At 43.5% G+C, this 24,645-nt stretch overlaps 1 protein-coding gene and 1 long non-coding RNA gene across 15 annotated transcripts in view; one reads left to right on the forward strand and one right to left on the reverse strand.

Annotated features, from left to right (window-relative positions):
- The window catches only part of SPOP (speckle type BTB/POZ protein), an 83,345-nt gene extending 68,880 nt beyond the window's left edge, over nucleotides 1-14,465 (forward strand). For 13 of the 14 annotated variants that reach the window (XM_028835498.2, XM_077968661.1, XM_077968658.1 and 10 more), the window contains 5 exons: nucleotides 1,375-1,552; nucleotides 5,227-5,282; nucleotides 6,101-6,223; nucleotides 11,734-11,876; nucleotides 13,208-14,465. In XM_028835498.2, the coding sequence (XP_028691331.1) occupies nucleotides 1,375-1,552; nucleotides 5,227-5,282; nucleotides 6,101-6,223; nucleotides 11,734-11,876; nucleotides 13,208-13,352 (645 nt within the window). In that variant the 3' untranslated portion in view covers nucleotides 13,353-14,465. The remainder of the gene's footprint in view (nucleotides 1-1,374; nucleotides 1,553-5,226; nucleotides 5,283-6,100; nucleotides 6,224-11,733; nucleotides 11,877-13,207) is intronic. The other variant, NM_001258173.2, reaches the window with a different exon arrangement.
- Nucleotides 14,466-22,522: 8,057 nt separating this feature from the next.
- On the reverse strand, nucleotides 22,523-24,472 carry LOC144335619 (uncharacterized). The gene is made up of 2 exons (XR_013406569.1): nucleotides 24,350-24,472; nucleotides 22,523-23,045 (listed from the first exon to the last, which is right to left on the reverse strand). It is a non-coding gene; the product is annotated as an uncharacterized LOC144335619 (long non-coding RNA).
- Nucleotides 24,473-24,645: the final 173 nt, after the last annotated feature.

Here is a 24,645-nt window from a genome sequence, read left to right on the forward strand (position 1 = left end):
TCATCTTAGTGTTAGGAATAGCAAGAGTGGGGAGCTAATTCTCAAGGTTTGTGAGTTCTGCTTTGAATTTAACTTTTCTAACAATGTGATATAGGAGATGAAGCATAACAATGATTGTTAGGCAGACGACTGATCTGCGGCATCCTATCTACAGTTTGGCAACTGACATTTATTTTATGATGTTGTATGATTTATAAATCCTTGTATTTGGTACCCTCACAGATTTTTCTGAGTTTCACTGACTCACCTAGAAGTTAACTTGGTTTTTTATCTAGGCTGAACTAGTTAAAACATGCTTCTGCTGAAGCCATAGTGGGAAGTTGGGATTCCTTTATAAACCTATTGTCATCATTATCTTCCAAAGCTATAAGTGCATGTGTAGCTACAGCCAGGCATCTTGTATGTCATTATCACAACTGACTAAAGGTATAAAAGTGTGGGATACTCACCCAGTTTTCACTACTAGAAAGATCTTCCAAGTCTGGTCCTTACTGACAGTGGGTCAGTAATGTCATGTTCATTAAACTAATATTTTTGAAGAAGTGCCAGTTATTTACTAGGCCTTGTAGAAGATGCATTTTATGTGCATGTTCTCGACCTAATTAAAATAACTTCTTATAGGCTTCAGTTATTATATTTGGCGAGGTGCAGTGGCTCACGCCTATAGTCTTAGCACTTTGGGAGGCCAAGGATGGAGGATCGCTTTGAGCCCGGGAGTTCAAGATCAGCCTGGACAACATAGTGAGACCTTGTCTCTGTAAACAAATAAAAAATTAGTCAGGTGTAGTGGCATGTGCCTGTAGTCCCAGCTACTCCAGAGGCTGGAGTAGAAGGATTACTTGAGCCTGGGAGGTCAATGCTGCAGTGAGCCATGATCATGCTACTGGACTCCATCCTGGGAGACATAGTGAGACTCTGTCTCGGAAAAAAAAAAGGGGGGGGGGATTAGATTCTTGTCTCTAGAGTTTAATTTAAATGGTAATATTTGTAGGAGTTCTTTGTATTGAACTTAAGGCAGAATAAGGTAAATACTTGAGGTTTAACGTTTGTTTCTGTCAGTTTTGTCTCTCTGGCACCTTTGCCCAGGTTTGTAGTCTGAGGGAGGTGAAGCTTATTAGAAACTGGAGGAAAAGGAGGTTTGTGGGGCTCTCTCCCCATTGTCCTGAGATGGTATAGAATAAGTCTGATTGTGACAGAAAAGGAGTTACTTGATCCTGGGATAAAACCTTGATTTGTGGAGGTGGTTTCAAGATAATATGATTAATATTAGTATCTGAATGTACTACAGCAATGAGGTAAAAGTCATCTCTCTATCTGCTGGCAAAAAAATTCCTGGTAACAAAAGCTTGGCTTGTGTTTCCTTATCTTTCACAGGTGAGTGTTGTGCAAGATTCTGTCAACATTTCTGGCCAGAATACCATGAACATGGTAAAGGTTCCTGAGTGCCGGTTGGCAGATGAGTTAGGAGGACTGTGGGAGAATTCCCGGTTCACAGACTGCTGCTTGTGTGTTGCTGGCCAGGAATTCCAGGCTCACAAAGCTATCTTAGCAGGTTGGTATTTATTCATGAGGAATTTTATAGTTTTGGTGAATTAAGGAAAAACAAGTGATTGCATAATCACCTTTTGAACAACTTCAACTTTTTGAACTCAACTACAAAACAAACTACAGCTAAATATACCTTTGTATTCTGGTAACATTAATGCTCAGAACCAAAAAAGCTGCTCTCTAAAATGAGATTTCTGTTTTTCCTCTCTGTAGTGGACCTAGGCCATCATTTTCAAGGAATGGATGATGATGTACAAAGGTATTGAATGCCTTTGCCCCTAGAAAGTAGATGTTAGAGCACCAGTTAAGAGCAGGTAGCAACCCCTAGATAGGGGCATAGGATATAATGGAGAGGATTCTATACTCAGGACTAAATGCCATCTAGCTAGTCCTCAGCCCTGAAGGGGTTAGCCCTCTCTTCAATTTAAACATGCTAGAAGAATTAAACTCTTGCCCCTGACATGGAGGATCAGTTCTTGCTCTAATAGACCCATGGTTTTCAAGACCAGGGAGATTGACACCAAGGAGGAACTGATGAGGAAGGACCGACTTCACCACCCAGGGAAGGGTAAAAACCATCGCATACTTCTCTTAAGACCATAAGACCCAACAGGAAATTGCGTGAACCTTCAAGTAACACACTTCTTACTAAGACCCTCAGCTCTGTCATTCTAAAGTACACACCTGGTAAAACCTCACACTGCCTCAGTCTAAACATTTTCCTGTACCCTCTCACAACTGGCTGTTACTATGTAATACTCAAGGGAGTCACGGGCACAGTGGCTCATACCTGTAATCCCAGCACTTTGGGAGGCGGAGGCGGCTGGATCACCTGAGGTCAGGAGTTTGAGACCAGCCTGGTCAACATAGTGAAACCCCATCTCTACTAAAAATACAAAACTTAGCTGGGCATGGTGGCACGCGCCTGTAATCCTAGCTACTCCAGTGGCTGAGATAGGAGAATCGCTTGAACCTGGGAGGCGGAGGTTGCAGTGAGCGGAGATCATGCCACTGCACTCCAGCCTGGGCAACAGAGCAAGACTCCATCTCAGGGGGGAAGAAAAACAAAACTCAAGGAAGTTTGTAACTCTTTGGTTAGCGTCTCCACACTTAGCTAGGCCCTCAACACCGCCAATAGTTTTTCTACAGATGTTTAGGCAAATCCCTTTCTTAACTGTAGCTGTCTCAAACCTTAACCACTCTTTAACTCCTTCCAAACTCCTAAAAGATTACCTTGCCTACTTCCTCCAAGAGAAAAGGAAGCCCTTATGTAGGAACTCCCTCATCTCTTGCTTCTCACCTCACCTGCATTCTCAGTGGAGGTGTTCTTCCTCGTGGACAAAGCAGACTTTTTTTCTACCTCTGCTCTGTTTCATATCCCATCTTGCCTTCTCAGAAACCTTACTCTACCGGTTATACCCTTGCTATCTATCTAGTATCTTCAGTATCTCTCTGTTATTTTCTCTTCACCTTCAGCCTGTAAACAGGCTCCAAGCTTCTCCCTCTAGTATTCTGTCTCTCTCTCTCTTTTCCCCAGAACTGAGTTTCTTGAGTTAGCATATTCACTTTCTACTTCTTTCCTCCCACTTATCCTCAGTTCACCTCCATGCTATGAAAGCAGTTTTTCAAAATTACATGATCTACTAGTTGCTAAATTTGAAGGACTTTAGTTCATATACTAGGACTCCTCTCTCCTGGTTCTCTGGTTGCTTCTGATGAGTGGTCTCCTTACTTCTTCCTCACCCATCCCTTTATACATTGGTGAGCCCTGAGGATCTGCTTCAGTTCCGTTTTCATTCCACTTTTTCTCCCTGAGTGATTTCATTTATTCCTGTTGCATCAGCTGCTGTCTGTTTACCGAGGACCCTCAATACCTGGTTGCTTTGGACCCTTCCTTCTTTATGAAAAGCCCCAGGCCTTTAGTCTTTAATTTCTGAAATATATTTATTTAGTTCTCTATATAGTCTATAACCCTTCTGAAATAAGAAAAATGAGAATTAATATCCTTTTTTTTTTTTTATTTTTTTATTTTTTGAGACGGAGTCTCGCTCTGTCGCCCAGGCCGGAGTGCAGTGGCCAGAGCTCAGCTCACCGCAAGCTCCGCCTCCCGGGTTCACGCCATTCTCCTGCCTCAGCCTCCCAAGTAGCTGGGACTACAGGCGCCCGCCACCTCGCCCGGCTAGTTTTTTGTACTTTTCAGTAGAGACGGGGTTTCACCGTATTAACCAGGATGGTCTCGATCTCCTGACCTCGTGATTCGCCCGTCTCAGCCTCCCAAAGTGCTGGGATTACAGGCTTGAGCCACCGCGCCCGGCTGAGAATTAATATCCTTTTGGTATACATTAAAATACTGAAGTTCAGAGGGTTAAATGATTTGCCCAAGAATATGTGGTTAGAAAAATGGCAGAGCTAGGCCGGGTGCAGTGGCTCATGCCTGTAATCCCAGCACTTTTGATGGCAGAGGTGGGCAGATCACTTGAGGTCAGGAGTTCGAGACCAGCCTGGCCAACATGGTGAAACCCCGTCTCCACTAAAAATACAAAAATTAGCCAGGCGTGGTGGTGGGCACCTGTAATCCCAGCTACTTGGGAGGCTGAGGTAGGAGAATTGCTTGAACTCAGGAGGCAGACATTGCAGTGAGCTGAGATCACGCCACTACACTCCACTCTAACCTGGGCCACAGAGCAAGATTTTGTCTCAGAAAAAAAAAAAAAAAAAGAAAAGAAAATGGCAGAACTAAAATTAGTCCTTTCTGACATAAACTATAGGCCAAAAATTCCAGTTCCCTGTTAGCTCAAATCCCTTCTACTATATATTTTGTCCATTCCTTCACTCTTAGGTAATCGTTAGATCACACCTTTCACCAAAACCCCTGATTTATTTGACAACATGAACAAATTTGAGTTCTTAGCCATTTTATTACTTTTCATGGTTGAGATTATTATTTTTCATGGTGTTCATTGGACTAGAATGAGCATGAGTTGGAACACTGTTTCTCAACCTTCGTTATCCCTGCATCTAAGGAGAAAAACTAAATTTAAATTCTCCCTGATGAGAGAAATAAAATAGGAAGGAGATTTTATCAGGTAGGGTTGTGCTTTAAAGGGACACAAATCATTATAAAATCTAAAGTTTTTTTTTCCCCTACCTCTTTGCGGCAATATCATCTCTGTTAAGAATGCATAGCTTAGAAAGACAGACAGCTTGCCATAGGTGAACATACACTTCATCTGGTTAGTGGATGCCATTGAGCCCAGTTCTTGACCTTCTTTCTGTGTGGTCCTTGGAGGTGCAGAAAGTGTGGTGTCAGTTCCAACAAAAACATAGGTATTAGAACACCCTGCTTGATCATAAGGGACCTTCTATTTGAACCCCAAATCTATACAGAGAACATAGCATTATCATCCAACGTATATAAGTAATTTCCTTGAAATGTGAATGGTTGGAGTAGAGACGATAAGTTATTTTGGAAGTAGTGGTTTCTTATTTTCTTTTATGTATTAGTTACTTATTGTTATATATAAAGAGAGGAATTTTGTAATTCTGATGTAAGCTGAGGCAGAGACCTTTCCTATAGCAGTAGGATAGGAAAGAAAATGATCTCTCCCTCATGACTGGAAAGAACCAAGAGATTTCACTGTGATAGCCTTATCTGTTTGTTTTTCTTTCACTTTGTAGCTCGTTCTCCGGTTTTTAGTGCCATGTTTGAACATGAAATGGAAGAGAGCAAAAAGGTATGTAACAAGATGAAGACATGTCTGTTTAGCCAGGTGTCTAGAGTCAGATGATTTCCCACTTTAGCTGCAGATTTATTTTCCTAATTATTTTTTTCTTACTGTGTTACTAAAATGGAGTATGAGTCCCTAAACTCCTTCTGAAAGCAGAGAGAAGTGGTGTAGAAGTATTACGGGTAAAGCAGATTGACTTATTAAATGAGGCTGATCATCCACACAGTTTTGGGTGAGGGTATTTAGACATGTTTTTACTCAGAAAATTGAGGAAAAGAAAGATGAAAAAAAATCAAAGAGTTGTTTTGCTGTTATGTTTGAGAAAACAAAGATGGAACGTGTGATAGGCGAAAAGACTGTTATAATCAAGCTGGGCAAAGAAATTTTCCCTTAATGTTGGGTTTTTTTTTTTTTTTGAGACGGAGTCTTGCTTTGTCACCCAGGTTGGAGCGCAGTGGTGTGATCTCGGCTCACTGCAAGCTCCACCTCCCGGGTTCACGCCATTCTCCTGCCTCAGCCTCCCGAGTAGCTGGGACTACAGGTGCCCGCCACCACGCCTGGCTAATTTTTTTTGTATTTTTAGTAGAGACAGGATTTCACCATGTTAGCCAGGATGGTATCGATCTCCTGACCTCGTGATCCACCCGCCTCGACCTCCCAGAGTGCTGGGATTACAGGTGTGAGCCACCGTGTCCGGCCCATTAATGTTAGATTTTAAATGATACAAGGTTCTCTCCTCACGAGAGCTTAAAATCATGAAAATAGTTTAGTTTAGGGATTTTGTTCTGTTGGAATGTTTCTCATATTCAGTTTTTCTGGCATAGAATCGAGTTGAAATCAATGATGTGGAGCCTGAAGTTTTTAAGGAAATGATGTGCTTCATATACACGGGGAAGGCTCCAAACCTCGACAAAATGGCTGATGATTTGTTGGCAGCTGCTGACAAGGTAAGATAAGAATAGAAAAATAATCAGGACTAGGAGTTATTGTGACTTCTTGAGTTTCGTGAACAGGCTTCTATATTGCATTGTGGGTAAAATGAGCATATTTGGTTTGGCCAAGACAGTCCTGGTTTACACATATTATTCCAACACAATTATTAATAGCACACTTTTTATTCTCAAAAATGTCCTGTTTTGAATAGTAAACTATATGGTCACCTAACTATGGGAAAGAAGGATAAGTTTGACATTTACCTCTCCTCTTTTTTCCATCTCAAATTTAACCACAGTGATAGTAAAGATTCAAAATACGTTTGGATTGTGCTTTATAATTTACAAAAATGTTTTTGAGTTTATTAACGTATTTAAACTTTATCAGTAAAACAGCCCTTTGGATCCATGTGGACCCAACCAACCTCAGATCACAAATATTTGAGAAAAAAGAAACAAGAGGCCAGGCACCAGTGGCTCACTGTGTAATCCTAGCACTTATGGGAGGCTGAGGCGGGTGGATCACCTAAGCTCAGGAGTTCGAGACCAGCCTGGGCAATGTGGCGAAACCCCATGACTACTAAAAAATACAAAAATTTGCCAGGCGTGGTGGTGCATGCTTGTAGTCCCAGCTACTCGGGAGGCTGAGGCAAGAGAATTGCTTGAACCCAGGAGGCAGAGGTTGCAATGAGCTGAGATCGTGCCACACTCCAGCCTGGGCAACAGAACAAGACTGTCTCCAAAAAAAAAAGAAAAGAAAAAAAAGAAACAAGAAAAAACAGGCTGGGCACAGTGGTGCTGGGTGCGTGGTGCCTTCAGCCTATAATCCCAGAACTTGGGGAGGCCAAGGAGGAAGGGTTGCTTGAGCCCAGGAGTTCAAGACCAGCCTGGGCAACATAGATTCCATCCCTACAAAAATAAAAATTAAAAAATTTAGCCAGGTGTGGTGGTGCACGCCCATAGTCCCAGCTACTTTAGAAGCTGAGGTGGGACAATCACTTGAGCCCAGGAGGTTGAGGCCACAATGAGCCATGATTGCATCATTGCACTCCAACCTGGGTGACAGAACGAGACCTTGTTTCAAAAAAATAAATAAAAAATAATACAAATAAAAAACCAAAATAGTATAACAACTATTTACATAGCATTTATATTGTATTAGTTAGTATAGATAATATAGGGCTAATTTAAAGTATACAGGAGGATGTACATAACGATACAGGCCAATACTGTCTATTTACTTCTTTTTTTTTTTTTTTTTGAGAAGAGAGTCTTGCTCTTGTCACCCAGGCTGGAGTGCAATGGCACAATCTCGGCTCACTGCAACCTCTGCCTCCCGGGTTCAAGTGATTCTCCTGCCTCAGCCTCCCGAATAGCTGGGATTACAGGTGTCCGTCACCACACCCATCTAATTTTTGTATTTTAAGTAGAGATGGAGTTTCGCCATGTTGGTCAGGCTGGTCTCGAACTCCTGACCTCGGATGATCCACCCACCTCGGCCTCCCAAAGTGCTGGGATTACAGCTGTGAGCCACCGCATCTGGTCTATTTATTTAATTTTTGAGATGGAGCCTCACTCTGTTGCCCAGGCTGGAGTGCAGTGGCACAATCTCAGCTCACTGCAACCTCTGCCTCCCAGGATCAAGCAGTTTTCCTGCCTCAGCCTCCCGAGTAGCTGAGATTACAGGCATGCACCACCATACCCAGCTAATTTTTGTATATGTAGTAGGGACAGAGTTTCACCATGTTGGCCAGGCTGGTCTTGAACTCCTGATCTCCAGTGGTCTGACCACCTCAGCCTCCCAAAGTGCTGGGATTATGAGTGTAAGTCTCCATGCCTGGCCAATACTGTCAGTTTATATAAGGGACTTGAGCATTCACAGATTTTTGTATTTGTGGGGCCGCTGGACCCAGCCAGTCCCCTAAGGATACTGAGGCATGGCTGTAATCTTTTACCTAGTGTCCTGGTTAGCATTTTCAGCTTTTACCTAAGTAGTTATCGAAATAGAAAGTATTTCTGCAAAATTATGAGAGAATTAATAGCTTAATAGTAGAATAAATTATACTTCATAAGACACATTTCAATTTGAGAAGTGTTAAAGTGTGAAAATAAAAACGCAGATCTTAGAATCAAAGACATATTATGATTACCTAAAATAATTTGGTCAGTGATTCCCAAAATAAGGTGAAATATCAACAGATATTAGGTTGGTGGGAAAGGCTTATGAAAAATACTGAGTTTAACCAAGACAAATAGTTGCTGTCTTACTGCAGGATTTCTCAGAACCTGTAGCATATTAATGTTACTGTGAATTTTCTAACAGGAATTATGATAGACAGCATTTCTCCAATTTAGTGAACCCTGGAATCCTTTTTCTCAAGGATCACCTGCAAGATTAGTGGTCAGTGGCCGGGCGCGGTGGCTCACGCCTATTATCTCAGCACTTTGGGAGGCCAAAGCAAGCGGATCACGAGGTCAGGAGATTGAGACCATCCTGGCTAACACAGTGAAACCCTGTCTCTACTAAAAAATACAGACAAATAAACAAAAAAGTTAGCCAAACAAACAAAAACCAATTAGCCGACTATGGTGGCGGGCGCCTGTAGTCCCAGCTACTCGGGAGGCTGAGGCAGGAGAATGGTGTGAACCTAGGAGGCAGAGCTTGCAGTGAGCCCAGATTGCGCCACTGCACTCCAGCCTGGGTGACAGAGCAAGACTCCGTCTCAAACAAAACAAAACAAAACAAACAAAAACAAAACAAAACAAAAAAACGTTAGTGGTCCCCGAAACACACATTGGGAAATGGACTTTCATTGTGTAGGTACATCAGAGAGAGAACTCAATACCCTTTTAGGCCCTGCAGTCTGTGGACACATGACCTGTGGGGAAGGGTGAAAGAATTGGTGTTTACCCTGTGGGAGCTTTTCCTGTGTTGGGGGACAAGTGGAGTTGGCGTGGGGGTGGGAAAAGGGTGTAGACCCTGCCAGCAGTAGACTCTGTGAGAAAGAAGGTTCTCTGCTGAAAGCACCCCCTCTTCCTGCCGTGATGCTGCAATACCCATTGGTGGGAAAAGTGGGTTCTGGTCTAAGGACACAAGAGCCTTCCAGTGTTTGCTCATGGGATAGTCTACCTCCCTTTGTGCCTGAGGACAGAGGAAAGTGCCTGTGTTTATAGTGGAGGTTTAGCTTTATTGATCGGCTTTTTGGAGTGTATGTAGAGGTTGGGGTAAGTAAATGCAATCAGTGCTCTTGATGAAGAAGATTGGAACAGTAACCGTATCCTTCTTGTCACTTTTCAAGACTTTATGAGTACAATTAAGCAATGTGAAAATTCCATACCCTTCCAGTCTACCTCAATTCTGACCAAGGGAAACTTGCTTTTAATGGAGACAGTAAGAAAATATTCACTGCAAGCTCTGGGAAAGTAGAAGACATAATCCAATACCTGCCTTTTATAAAGTTAATTATGATTTTGCCTGATCTGTGCTCTGATTTTTAATGAAGTGGTCGCTTGTGCTTATACACTTCAGGTGTTTATCCTCTCATCTTCCAGATTCCATAAGGATAAGTATTGCAAGGCCCACTTTTTAGACAGAAATACTAAGGCTCAGAGTTGTATATCCGCAGAGCCAAGATTAAACTTCTGCCGTGTCCCTGAGTTTTCATTCTTGCTCCCTAGCTGGAAAACCTACTGGTAACCTACTGTAAGGACACAGGGCATGGTGATCAGCCTGAACTGCCATTTCAAGGATAGCATTTCAGCACAATGTGTTAACTTGTGGTTTTAAAAGATAAAGCTGTTGAATCACAGCAGTGCTTTAAATTTATGAATGAGAAGTAATTGAAGGGTGCATTTTCAAATTCCATTCAGAATTTCCCACTAGACAGTTTTTGCTCCAAGCCTATTTGAAAACATTTTTACCTTTACACCTCTTTGTGAGTTTTAGGAAAACAGAATAAGAAATCTTTCATGGAATGATCTAAACATCTAGAATTTACCCAAGAGGCTGAAACAGCTTCTTCTAAGCTTTTCCAATCTCCTGGGGACGTGTGTAATTAGACCAAAAACAAAACAAAACTCCTCAGTTAGGCCTGGGAGACACAATTTCCATCTCTTGGGTAAGTACTGCCATTAGGCAGGTTTTTCAGAAGCATAATTAAGAAAAAACTTCGTCCCCAAGGGACAAGAATGGCTACTTTTGTCTAATTATGCAGTAGGGATCAGAGCTATTCACAGTAAAAGTCCTTTTAAAATAATGTATTGAGAAAGGATAAGAGGAATTGTCTGGGCAGCACTGTATAAAAAACTGAACATTTACTAAACCTTTTTTCCAGCCTTTTAAAACAAAAACGGCAACTTCCTTTCTTGCTTATCTAATGTCATTCCTGTTTTCCATGGAAACTGTTTTCCAGTTACTCAAATGTAAAAAAGCTGCACCAAAACCAATAAAACCTCTCTTTTTGCTGCAGGAGATCACAGTGCCAGCAGATTTGCCTCCTTACCCAGAATTGATAACAATGAAATTGTCCTGGTTTGATTGCCATGATTCACCCTGAAGGGGCATTGTGTCATTGAGTTCTGGGGCCTTCAAGCTGGGGCCTATAAGGAGACTGTGCATAGCCTCAAAGCAAGCTGTTTTCCTGTGAACTGATTAATGACATTTTATTTTGTGCCTCCTTGTATTTCCTTCCTCTTTCCTATCCCTGAAGTTCCTAGTAAGTTCATAATCTCATATTGGAGAACAAGTGGTAGAGTTGTATCAGAACCAATCAAGTAGATCAGATGTGCCCAGCATTAACCCAGGCTTTCCATTTCAAGAACAGTTATGCCCTTTTCTTAGAAAATACAAGTTTTTAAACTGAAACTGCATTAGACTCTCTGCCACTTTGTCCGTTTACCCTGAGAAGCTTAACCTGAACCCCAATAAAATAAGACTCTATTTATCCTTCTCTATTTAAAAGGAGGCCTTTAGTTGACCCTCATTCAGAAACAACTAGTGGCAGAGGTGCTGGTAAAAGTCACCACAGGCTTCTTTTCACAGCCTGATGGGTCAGTTGGCATATCCTGCTGGGCTAGTGACAATGCTTAAGTCAAAAGGACTGTGCTTCACCCTCTTCTGGCTCTAAATAAGGGGATTGCAGTAATGTCCCTGTTGACTTGAAGTAGACTGATGCCTCACTGTAATCATTAAGTGGTAAAGGTTTAAGAACAACTTTCATCACAGACTGGAGGAGAGTAAACTTCAAGATGCAGATCTACCCTGTAATTGCCATTTTTCTAATAGGTAGACTTTAGAACTCTAATGGCAGCTTTCCAAGTTATTTTAGCTGTTTACGTTTCAAGCTTAAACATCTAACCTTAAGAATATGGTTATGTTTTATCATTGCAGTAGTAGCTTTTCATGGTCTGTGCAGTTCTGTTCAGGTATCTAGTTAATATGATGGTACAGCTAAAGAAAACAGCTTCAGTAGTGGTCAGCCCAGAGCTGTTGCTGCTCTGACGACAGCAGTGCTTGTGTTTTACAGTATGCCCTGGAGCGTTTAAAGGTCATGTGTGAGGATGCCCTCTGCAGTAACCTGTCCGTGGAGAATGCTGCAGAAATTCTCATCCTGGCTGACCTCCACAGCGCAGATCAGTTGAAAACTCAGGCAGTGGATTTCATCAACTAGTGAGTTGGCATCTTCAAAGTTCTTCTTTCAGAATAGTTGGATAGCTGAAGAAATGAGAAAGACTTTGAATTAGTGGGTAAAGCAGGCAAGTAGCTTCATTAACCTTTTGGCAGTAAGTATAGAGCTTTCATCTTCTCCTTCAATTGACTGTATGGAAAATGGTTTTACCTTCATGGGTTGAATCCTATTGGTGAGTAAAGTGTTTTACTTCCTCATAGTGAATCGAAGTGATGAAAATAACTTGCCTGAAAAAGCTGTGTGCCCCAAATTGTAGTATCTTTACTTCACACTCAGTGACTTAATAAAAGACATGTAGATTTCTAGGAGGATAGAGATATGTTTATGAGTTGGTAAAATGTACCTCACGTTCAGTTACAGAATGAGGAAAAGAGAAGGGATCATCAGGAGCTGGTTTCATAACACTGTTTTGAGAAAGAAATGTTCATTCCACTAGGTCTGTTCCTTCATCTTAAGTGACAAATGACCTGGCAATACTACTTTCTGAAATAATAATATGAAATAATATGAATAATAATATGAAAGATGAATTGTAACTACAACCTATCTTCTCAGTGGGACATGTTCTATCCCTTGCCCCATGGAGAGAGCAAAAGCTGGGAAAAACCCGAAGAAGAAAAGCCCTCACAACAGCAGTTCTGGGGCAAGACAGGTCTGAGACATTCCAGATGATTGAGTGAACAATATTCAACGTAGAAAATTCCCAAAGACAGGAAATAACATCCTCTAGGTCTAGTTGTAGAATTATTTTCTAAGGAGTGATCAAGTGAGGCAGAAGAAGGAGGGGAGAGACCCATCAGTGTGAGTTCCTTTGAGTGCTTACTGTGTGCTGGACAATTTGCTTGGTGCTTTTGAGATATTAACCATTGAATGAAGTATGGTTATCCTCTCCTCTTTTTTGATAATCACCTAGGCCCCGGGCTCTGATCTGCCCTGTGGTTAAAGGCTGGTGAGTGGCAAAGCCAGGCAGAAGCTCAGGGCTTCTGGCTGAGGGAGCCCATGCTCCTTTTTATGATGGGCATCACCGGTGAATATAAGGAACATAGGCAGTGTTGAGGGCCTGGGGAACATTCCGCTTTTTGTTTTTGAGAATATAGTGGCTCAAAGTCCTGGTTTTCAGATGACGACAGCCACAGGCAAGTCACCAGTCTGCGCATTGTCTCACAAGCAAATTCTCATGCATATTAAGGGTTCTGTCTGTTGCATTGACACACTTTATACCTAACACTGGAAAATTAGGCTATCTAGGTGGCTGTTGAATTCATCCCTTGCTCACTCCCTTTGGTAACCCATTTCTCCACATTTCTCCTAGTCATGCTTCGGATGTCTTAGAGACCTCTGGGTGGAAGTCAATGGTGGTGTCACATCCTCACTTGGTGGCTGAGGCATACCGCTCTCTGGCTTCAGCACAGTGCCCTTTTCTGGGACCCCCACGCAAACGCCTGAAGCAATCCTAAGATCCTGCTTGTTGTAAGACTCCGTTTAATTTCCAGAAGCAGCAGCCACTGTTGCTGCCACTGACCACCAGGTAGACAGCGCAATCTGTGGAGCTTTTACTCTGTTGTGAGGGGAAGAGACTGCATTGTGGCCCCAGACTTTTAAAACAGCACTAAATAACTTGGGGGAAACGGGGGGAGGGAAGGGCCCAGGACTCGGGGCTGTTCAACCTAATGAAAACCCTGTTGCTGCGTCACTGTGTTCCCTTTGGCCTGGCCAAGTTTGATACTGTGGGGATTCAGTTTAGGCGCTGGCCCGAGGACATCCCAGCGGTGGTACTTCGGAGAAACCTGTCTGCATCTGACTGAGCAGAATAAATCGTCAGGTGCCTGGAGCAAAAAGGAAAAAAAAAAGAAAGGACATTGAGTTTTAACAGAAGGGAAAAGGAAAGAAGAAAAGATTTTTGCAGAATTTCTCAAAAATCAGTTTGTGGATTCCAGTAGTATTTATATTGAGAGAAACAAATTTTAGTCCTTCCAACTGTGCTAAAACTTGGATATTTGTGAAAACTCACCACCATACAAGCATCAGAAGAGCTCTCTTGTTGTTAGCACTTACTGTTTGCAAGAACAGAATGCATCCTTTTATCCTTTTATGAAAAATGACAAGTGAAGGCAAAAGGGGAAGGTTATTTGATCTGGAAGATGAGTGTTCTGATGTGGTGGCTTTTGCAAAAATCTTTATTGGTGTTGAAAACTGGAAAAAAATAACTCATCCAGAATTCATACTGTCTTGACAAGAACTATGGTTCTCTGTTTTTAGATATTGTGGAAAATGTTTTTGGGCATTTTTCTCTGATTTTATTTCTTCTCCCCCGCCCCTTTTTCTAAAAAACAAACAAAAAAACACACAAAACAAAAACAGAACAAAAGAAGAGAAGAGAGAAGGAAATTTTATTAATTAAAGATGCTGTGTGATAAAATCCCAGCCCAGATTGCTCAGCTGTTTGTACCTGACTTGCCGCCTGCATAGGAGCCAGTTCTGTTCCTTCTGACTAGCCCCTCTTCCTCCAGGGGAGAACTTCCAAATGTTAATTTTTTCTTTTTGAAAATATAAATAATTACTATTTTGTACTGTGTGGTATCTCTGGTCTTTTGTTTCACTCACCTGCCTTGTCTCTTGGGTCTGAGTCCCTTGCTTAAGGGATTTTGAAGTCCTAGTTTTCAGCTTGCAGAGATTATGTTTGAAATGTCTAATGAGCCGTAGGGATTTGTTGAGACTCCGTAATTTCAAGTTTTCTTTGTGAGCTATCAGCATCTGCCAGTCTCTTGTCCTCCCTGAGTATCTCACAGTCCATATCCTGATGAGGGATCAGGCCCCTACCTGTGCCAAGGCAAGTCATGGTAGTGGGCTTTTCTGCACCCTGTATGTTTTAAGACCTAATCCCCACCTCCCTTCTCCTAATTAAACACAAAAAGATCCAGGGGACATAAATGTGGAGATTAAATAAAGGGAAATTATTGTCTCTAACTGGTTCTGTCATTGACTTGATGTGTTTCCAGAAAAGCTAGTATCTGAGCTCACAAAAATCTTCTGGGGCTCCCTGTCTGCCTTTTTTGTGGCTGTTAGGACAGTGGGATATATGCATCAGCTATTTGGCCAGCGTGTGTATTTTTTACCTTTGATGGAACCTCAACCTATTTCACCTTCCAGTTCCCTTCAGTGGACCTTAGATTTTGTACATTTTCCAACTTTCATTTATCTTACTGCCTCTAGAATGGATAAATATGATCTGTTACTAATATAATCAAAGGCAGGATTAGTTTATTGGAAACCATTCTATCGCACTTCCCAGTTTCCCTTGGGAAGTGTCCCCTGTGTGAGGAAGTACCCAGTTCTACATGTGCTGGCTGCTGGCTGCTGTCCTGCGCCTCCTCCGTCCTAGCTTTCCAGATCAGCACACAAGTCCAGGGATCCAGGCGAACTCGAAAGTCTCCTCTACCCATATCGTCTTAGGTTTTTCCAGCCAAATTTGTATACAATATTTCATCTGAACTTCTGAACAACTTGACGAACTTGGTAGGACAGGTGAGACACGGCATCTTCCCACTGTGTAGATGAGAGAAGCAGAAACCCAGAGAAGGGACATGCCTCAGATCACACAACTATTGAATGCCAGATCTTCTAATGGAGTATCCTGAAGATTATGTAATTAACTGGAGGAAGTTCCATTTCTGAAATGTTTAGGTACAAAACTGAAAGTAAAGCTTCCTTCCTGTGGGAATAGCAAGAACAAAGCTCTGGAAAGGTGCCTCTGCTGGCCTGTTCTTCAGAGGTTCCAGAAGGACAAACCAGGCTTCAGATTTGCTTTCCTCTTCATTCACAGACAGCTGTGGGTTGAGAGGCTGGTGAGTTCAGGGACTATGCCCTCAGGAGGATAGCAGTCCTGGCGCCTCGCTTCTGTCAGGACGAAGGTTCCTTCTGGGAGCTTCAGTATTTTATGGAATTTCCAACTTGGGCTTTACTGTGGGTACAAAGCTGTTGGGATTTCAGGTACAGGTAAAGCTACTTGATGCTCCTGTCATTATTTCATTCTTTCTGGGCATGTTTGTTTTTGTTTTAAATGATACAGTTGAAGCCATCTGGTTATGACAACATCAGAGCCCCAGCATACTGTTCATAAACCTCCCACTGCCACCACCCCCCTCCCTTAGCTCCCCCACATCTGAAATTTAATTCAAGTTAACTCCACAATCTGGGGCATGAGCTGTCACTGCAGAGATGTCCGTGCCAGTGAAACAGTTGGAGATTTCAATTCCACAAGGATATGGCTTATTTATCAAAACAGTATTTCAGGCAAGTAGTTTCGCAGAACCATTGGAGTTGCAGTTTCAGATCCACATAGAGTATCTGGCATCATGAGCATCTCCCCTTTCCGTGTTGTCAGCTCCCCCCATATATCCGACCACCTATGGAAAATTTTCCCCATTCCCTATGTAAAGATTAAAGCTCTTTGCATTGTTACTAGACATCTCAAGCATCTTTGTGGGTTTTAACAATTTGGGTAAGAGATGCTCCTCTTTTCCTTTTCACTGTTAAAGCCTTTTTGGTCTTGAAGAGCTTTCTCTTATTTGTGTGTGTGTGTGTGTGTGTGTGTGTGTGTGTTTTGTTTTTTTGTTTTTTAATTCCAGCCAGGGACATTGAGATCTTTCTTAGGCCAAAAGATCTCTGGCTTGACCACAGCTCTGCACATTCATCTTTAAATCTGGTGTAAATCTATTGTGGGATCTCCATATTGTATGAGCCTGTGCAGATGAAAGGAAATAGCTTGTATGTTTATGAGCAGAACAAAAAACAGAGGGGGAGTTGAGCTGCACTTTGAAACTGACTATTGCTTTGTTCTTGCTCTTCAACTCCTATAAAAGAACAACTAAATACCCCCCAAAATGACTGTATCAAAGCCTTTGGTTTATCTTTGTCAAAGACAAATTCTTGGCTGGAACCCAACCTTATTTTCCACAACTAATTATCTTTTTAATCAGCTTGAGCCCTGTGTGTTTCCTTTATCTCATGACTTGTCACTGAACTCTGCCCTACATCATTTAGATTCATTTCTAATGGCTTGCTGACTAATCTTAACATTCAGGTGAGTATTGTTGGACTGCTCTTTATGTATGTGTATGCGCAAGGTGAATGCGTTTTCTTCTTTTAATTTCAGAGGTGACCGTGCCATGTTGGGGCCTTTGACCCAATAGGTGGACACCTCATGGAGACAGTGAGCAAGAAAGCAAATGTAGGACGATCAGTATTTGGGATAATGAGCTGGGAGAACCAGAAGCTTTGACCTCAGGATGAGAACAGGAACTTGAATGTTGTTGACTGATGGGATCTTAATGCCGCTGAGCCGTTAGCAAGATGATCCCCCCCCCTGTAAATCCTATAGTGCTGGAGTAGAAAGTGGCATCTGGATACTATTTGGTCTTGATTTCTGCAGCTCTAGGGAAAAAAAAGAATTTTAGACTTGAGGGAATTCAGTACAAGAAATCGAAATGATGAAGGAGTTGAAGGGGATCAACTCCAGAGGAGAAATGTTATGAAGATAAAATATGTGTAACTCAGGTTTGGGGATGTAGCTCCAGTAACTGCAGTTTACAGATCTCACAGGAGTTCTCAACATTTGCCAGCTTATCTTGCACAGCTCCCATTCATTCCAACTGTATGGCTTGGGAAGATGGCTATGTAACTTCCTCAAGGTCACTCAGCCTGACTCTGAGCCAAGAAACAACAGAAGGCAAAGGGATAGCTTTGGAGCTTAGACCTAAGGACCAAAGAGAAGGTGAAAATCCAGGAGTTTGCCTGGTAATAAAGTGGACACATCCACTTATAACGCTCACTTGAAATAGGGAATGTTGGCTGGTCTCGGTGGCTTATGCCTATAACTCTAGCACTTTGGGAGGCCAAGGTGGGCGGATCACAAGGTCAGGAGTTTGAGACCAGCCTGGCCAGCGTGGTGAAACCCCGTCTCTAGTAAAAATACAAAAATTAGATGGGCATGGTGGCGTGTGCCTGTAGTCCCAGCTACTTGGGAGGCTAAGGCAGGAGAATCTCTTGAACCTGGGAGGCAGAGATTGCAGTGAGCCGAGATCACGCCACTGCACTCCAGCCTGGGTGACAGAGCGAGACTCCATCTCAAAAAAAAAAAAACAAAAAACACAGGCGGGGGGAGAGTTTTAGCCCTTGCAAGACCCTTAAAGTTGAGTCTCAACAAACCGAAGGAAAAAAAAGGGGTCCCACATGATTCATCTTCTTTTCTTTTTTTTTTTTTTTTTTGAGACGGAGTCTCGCTCTGTCACCCAGGCTGGAGTGCAGTGGCCGGATCTCAGCTCACTGCAAGCTCCGCCTCCCGGGTTTACGCCATTCTCCTGCCTCAGCCTCCCAAGTAGCTGGGACTACAGGCGCCCGACACCTCGCCCGGCTAGTTTTTTGTATTTTTTAGTAGAGACGGGGTTTCACCGTGTTATCCAGGACGGTCTCGATCTCCTGACCTCGTGATCCGCCCGTCTCGGCCTCCCTAAGTGCTGGGATTACAGGCTTGAGCCACCGCGCCCGGCTCATCTTCTTTTCATGTCTGAGAAAACAGACATCCATGGAAGTGAGGTGGCATGCCCAAGGTTACAGAGATTACATTTCCAGCCACTGAGCAAACAATTGCGGAGCATCTAGGAGGCCTCAGACACTGTGCTAGGCTAAGCCTAGTATGGAAGGTAGGATTTCTGTTCTGTTAACTCAGTCTAATGGAGGAGGCAGAAATAAACCAGAGAGCCCGTAGAACTGAGGACTCAAAAGAATCCATTGAATTTAGCAGTAAGGAGGTCAAGGGTTACCTTCGAGCGGTTTCAGTCAAATGGTGGAGACAGAAACCAAGCCTGATGAGGTGAGAAAACATAGATTGAGAATAAGCTCCTCTTTCCAGAAGTTTGAAAGGGAGAGAGGAAGGGGATCTCTCCCACTCTTCAGAATTTGTATCATAATCTAGTCAACACATTTGTTTTTTTCTAGAAGTAATGGTGTACAGGTTGTCCTATAAATGATGGGCACTAGTAACTGATATTTGTTATGAAAGCCATGTTGTAGAACAACTGTAGCTTTAGGTTGAGAAAAAATTGCCTTCAACCCTTACACGATTTTGAGAAGGATTTCTTAAAGACATGTTTTCATACTTTTTTTTTTTTTTTTTTTTTGAGACAGAGTTCCACTCTTGTTGCCCAGGCTGGAGTGCAATGGCACGATCTCAGTTCACCACAACCTCTGCCTCCTGGGTTCAAGCAATTCTCCTGCCTCAGCCTCCCAAGTAGCTGAGATTACAGGCATGCACCACCATGCCTGGCTAATTTTGTGTTTTTAATAGAGACGGGGTTTCTCCATGTTAGTCAGGCTGGTCTCAAACTCCCGACCTCAGGTGATCCGCCTGCCTCAGCCTCCCAAAGTGCTGGGATTACAGGTGTAAGCTACCATGCCTGGCTGACATGTTTCTGTACATTTTAACCTATTCATCTTCCAAGTAAACATTTGCTTCAGACCTTCAAATGTTTTCATGGGCCAGTGGTTTGGTTCTTGGTGTGCTATAAAGGTACACCATTCAGTTTCCAGACATGGAAGCCGTGGCTGGCAGCATTGCCAGTTCCCACGGTGTAAACACTGTCACCATGGCTGATTTTGGATCACTAAAATGACATCACTGAAGCAGAGTTGGGAAGAGACGCACAGCCCAGTATAGCTGAGCATGGATAGTAGTAAAATGTAAAATAATTAGGAAGAAATAAGTCTTGAGTACTTATTACCTTTACCTAATTGTATGTTAGTATAACTGAATTTTTAATAATGGCTGTTTAGCAACCAGTTCTCAAATTCCTGAAAATTTAATAATTATCACTAGAGAGCCAGTGTGAAGCAGCTCCAGCACACCACTGGACATTTGTGTGCCTCATCTCCTGTTACCCATAGCATTTTTTTAAGTTGTTACTATTTTTTTAGAGAGAGTCTTGCTGTGTCACCAGGCTGGAGTGCAGTGGCACGATCGTGGCTCACTTCAGACTTCTTCTCCCAGGTTCAAGCCATTCTCCTGCCTCAGCCTTCCCAGTAGCTGGACTACGGGTGTGCGCCACGACGCCTGGCTGATTTTTATATTTTTAATAGAGATAACGTTTCGCCGTGTTGGCCAGGCTCTTCTCCAACTCCTGACCTCAAGTGATCCACCCACCTCGGCCTCCCCAAGTGCTGGGATTACAGATGTGAGCCACCGTGCCTGGCCACCCATAGCATTTAAAAAATGCATTTATGGGCTGGGTGCAGTGGCTCATGCCTGTAATCCTAGCACTTGGGGAGGCTGAGGCAGGAGGATTTCTTGAGCTCAGGAGTTCAAGGCCAGCTTAGGTAACACAGTGAGACCTTGTCTCTACAAAAAAAAAAAAATTTAAATTAGCTGGGCACAGTGGCATACGCCTGTAGTCCCAGCTACTTGGGAGGCTGAAGTGGGAGGATCACTTGAGCCGAGGAGTTTGAGGTTGCAATGGGCCATGATCGCACCACTGCACTCCAGCCTGGGCAACAGAGTGAGACCCTGTCTCAAAAAACAATACATTTATGTAGTTTGAAAGCAAAATGAAATACTGCCTTTTCAGAAATCGAAAGATACATTGATACATGTTGTATTACATATTTTACTCTCTGGTTAAATTAACACATTTTATAATTTCTATATCTTATCAGTATTGGAAGTGGTTTTTTTTTTTTTTTTTTTGAGACGGAGTCTCACGCTGTTGCCCAGGCTGGAGTGCAGTGGCGCGATCTCGGCTCACTGCAAGCTCCGCCTCCCGGGTTCCCGCCATTCTCCTGCCTCAGCCTCCTGAGTAGCTGGGACTACAGGCGCCCGCCACCGCGCCCGGCTAATTTTTTGTATTTTTAGTAGAGACGGGGTTTCACTGTGGTCTCAATCTCCTGACCTTGTGATCCGCCCGCCTCGGCCTCCCAAAGTGCTGGGATTACAGGCTTGAGCCACCGCGCCCGGCCTGTTTTTTTGGTTTTTTATTTGGAGTCTTGCTTTGTTGCCCAGGCTGGAGTGCGGTGGCGCGATTTTGGCTCACTGCAGCCTCCACCTGCTGGGTTCGAGCAATTCTTCTGCCTCAGACTCCCGGGTAGCTGGGACTACAGGCATGTGCCACCATGCCTGGCTAATTTTTTGTATTTTTAGTAGAGATGGGGTTTCACCATGCTGGCCAGGCTGGTCTCGAACTCCTGACCTCATGATCTGCCCACCTCGGCCTCCCAAAGTGCTGGGATTACAGGCGTGAGCCACCGCGCCCAGCCAAAAGTATGTATTTTATTGAAACACTAATGAAAAGTAGACATTGTGACTGACATGTCATCCAACATAATCTTAGTGATTCCAGGGAGTTTTCTCCGTAGTGCATCCTTCCTGCCCCGTTATCTCTGAACAACAGTTTTTCTTTTTAAAAGAAGAAAAGGGCATTTGGGAGTGGTCAGCATGCCTGCCAACGGGTGATCCCGAGGGTCTTCTCCTCCCACCGATATTTAAGAATCTCTGCCTTGGTTTGGTCAATAGTTTTTACAGCTCTGTTTGTTTTCTTTGCTAATAGTTCATTTATACATTCCATATACAATGTGCCAAGGACTGTTCTAGTTTCTAGGGATACAACAGTGAGTAAAACTAACTGCTCCTTGTAGTCATTGGAGTCTAATGGGGAGAGATTATCCTTAATAATCCCACAAATAATGTCAAAGCATGGTAAGGGCCCTGAAGGAAATGTGTAGGGTACCATGAGATCCTCTGCATGGAACTATCTTGTCTGGGGAATCCAGAAAGGCCTTTCTAAGAAATCGGCTCTTGAAGTGAGAGTTGAAGAATGAGGACCTGTCAACTTGGTACTCTGGAAGGCACATTCCACACAGAGAAATTGCATTCATAAAACCCTGAGGCAGGAGGGAGCTTATTGTGTTTTTCCAGAAGCCCAGGGCAGGCCAGGTGGCTAGAGTGTGGAGAGATGTGAGAGCAAGTTGGAAGCCGTGGCAGAACCTTTGTTGGTCACATTAGGATTTAGATAACTTAGACTAGAGCGATGGGAAAGCCATGGAGGAGCTTTAGGCAGCAGGGGATGACAAGGTCTGCATTTTAATAAGATCTCTGGCTAGAGTATGGAAAAATTAGCATTGGGGTTGGGGGTGGAAGAAGGCAAGAGATGACAGAACTTGAAGTAGGGAGGTGGCGCAGCTGGAGAAGAGTACATCCACTTGAGAGGGATTTTAGGGAGCAAATTTGGCAGAACTTGATGAATTGGACAGAGTAAGGATGAAGAGGTTTCTGGCTTGTGTGAATAGATGGATTTACCAGAAGCGAGACCAATGGGAAGATAAACAGGCTTGAGGCGATCAGGTCATTGATTTTATTTTACTTGTTGACTGTGAGATGCCTTGAGAAATCCAAATGAAGGTATCACATGGGCTGTTGAATTGGTAAGCCTAGAGCTCAGAAGAGAAGTTGGGACTGGAGAGATGGTTCTGGGAGATACAGGTTTAGGGTACCATCAAAATCCTGGGATGTTAGATCACTGAGGAGGAGTGTAGAGTGAGGAGAAAGGGGGCCCGGGACTGAACTTTATGGAATTCTTATACTTCAAGGCTAGTACAGGAAGATACACCACAAAGGAGAAGTGGCCAGAGATCTATATGGAGGAAATACAAAGTTAAGCAAACCAGATTTAAAAAGAAAAAAAAAATGTTTTTTTAAAAATGCTGTTGAATAAAAGAGTAAAAGATGTCCACTGGAGTTAACAACATGGAAGTAATTGGTGACCTTAGCCAAGGCTGTTTCAGGGAAGGGACCCTGATGGGGGAAGGTGAGGAATGGGAGACAGAGAAGCCTTTGAGGCGTGGCTGTGAAGGGAAGGACAAGGTTAGGACAGTAATTGGAGGAGGAAAATGCGTTGAGGGGAGTGTTTAGGTTTTGTCTATAGAATGAAGGAGACATAACATGTTTAAAGCCGATGGGAAAGATCCAGTAGAGAGGAAGCAGTCAAAACTCCAGGATCCAGTAGAGCAGGGACAGTCTATGCCTTCAAGTTCTAAGAGTGCTGGAGGAGGAACAGGTGAGTGGGCTTAGGCAGGGATGAATCCTCTCTCTGGATGTGAGGAGAGTCCTGCAGAAATAAGTGGGTTTTTCTGATACTGGGAGGTTGAGCAAGTTTGTCGTATGTTTTTCAGATTTAAGTGGAAATAAGGTCAGTGTCTGAGAACTCCTGGGAAAGGGTGGGGTTTGGAGACATGATCTGAACTAGCTGTTGAAGAAGAGCTGGTAAGAGTGCAGGCTGCACCGAGGGCCCAGCTGCGGCAGGTGTTTGGAGAGCACACACCTGGAGTCCAGGAATCTGGCTTCCATCTCCTGCCACCACTTGTGATCCTGGCCTTAGTTTTCTCATCTGTAAAATGGGTATATCTCATAGACTTCTTGTCGGGAATTAATGAAAATATACATGTCAGATCTTTATCATGGTGCCTGGCATTGAATAAAGACCTCAGAAAGGTAAACTGCTACTGATATTATAGCTATTGCTATATTGTTGTTTCTGAACTAAGCCATATATGGCCTTCTGAGACCAGTTCCTTTAAGGATTTCTTGGATTGGAATAAAAATCTACAATGACGGCCGGGCGTGGTGGCTCAAGCCTGTAATCCCAGCACTTTGGGAGGCCGAGACGGGTGGATCACGAGGTCAGGAGATCGAGACCATCCTGGCTAATACGGTGAAACCCCGTCTCTACTAAAAAACACAAAAAACTAGCCGGGCGAGGTGGCGGGCGCCTGTAGTCCCAGCTACTCAGGAGGCTGAGGCAGGAGAATGGCGGGAACCCGGGAGGCGGAGCTTGCAGTGAGCTGAGATCCGGCCACTGCACTCCAGCCGGGGTGACAGAGCGAGACTCCGTCTCAAAAAAAAAAAAAAAAAAATCTACAATGACACACTAAAATGGGCACCTTTGGGAGTGTGGGAATCTTCTGAGTAGGATTCACTCGGGAAAAAGCATCCTAAGTAGACGAGCTGGCCTGGCGTCCTGCAAGGTTCCAGGTATCTCGCCTGTTGTGATATATGGAGGAGGAAGAGTCCACAGAGGTCCCAGGAAAGAGCCTGCATCAAATCTTTCAGTCACCCGGAAATCACTCTTTCCTTCTTCATTTATGATCATCACTGTCATTGTTACAGTCTCCAAAAGTGAGATTAGGCATACCAGAAAGGAAGTTCAGAGGCAGGGCAGAGGCACTTTGGCTTGTAGGTATAAAAATAAGAGTTGGGGGCCGGGCGCGGTGGCTCTTGCCTGTAATCCCAGCACTTTGGGAGGCCGGGGTGGGCGGATCACCTGAGGTTGGGAGTTCACGACCAGGCTGACCAACATGGTGAAACCCCATCTCTACTAAAAATACAAAATTAGCCGGTCGTGGTGGCGCATACCTGTAATCCCAGCTACTGGGGAGGCTGAGGCAGGAGAATCACTTGAACCTGGGAGGCGGAAGTTGCGGTGAGCCAAGATCGTGACATTGCACTCCAGCCTGGGCAATAAGAGCGAAACTCCATCTCAAAAAAATAAAATAAGAGTTGGGGTTGGTCACAGTGGCCCATGCCTGTAGTCCTAGCTACTCCAGAGGCTAAGGTGAGTGGATACTTTGTCCAGGAGTTTTTGAGACTAGGTTGGGGAACATAGTGACACCCTGTCTCTAAAAAAACTTTTTTAATAAAAAAGAAAAAAC

Source organism: Macaca mulatta, chromosome 16 (assembly GCF_049350105.2).
Source record: "Macaca mulatta isolate MMU2019108-1 chromosome 16, T2T-MMU8v2.0, whole genome shotgun sequence".
NCBI lineage: Eukaryota > Metazoa > Chordata > Mammalia > Primates > Cercopithecidae > Macaca > Macaca mulatta.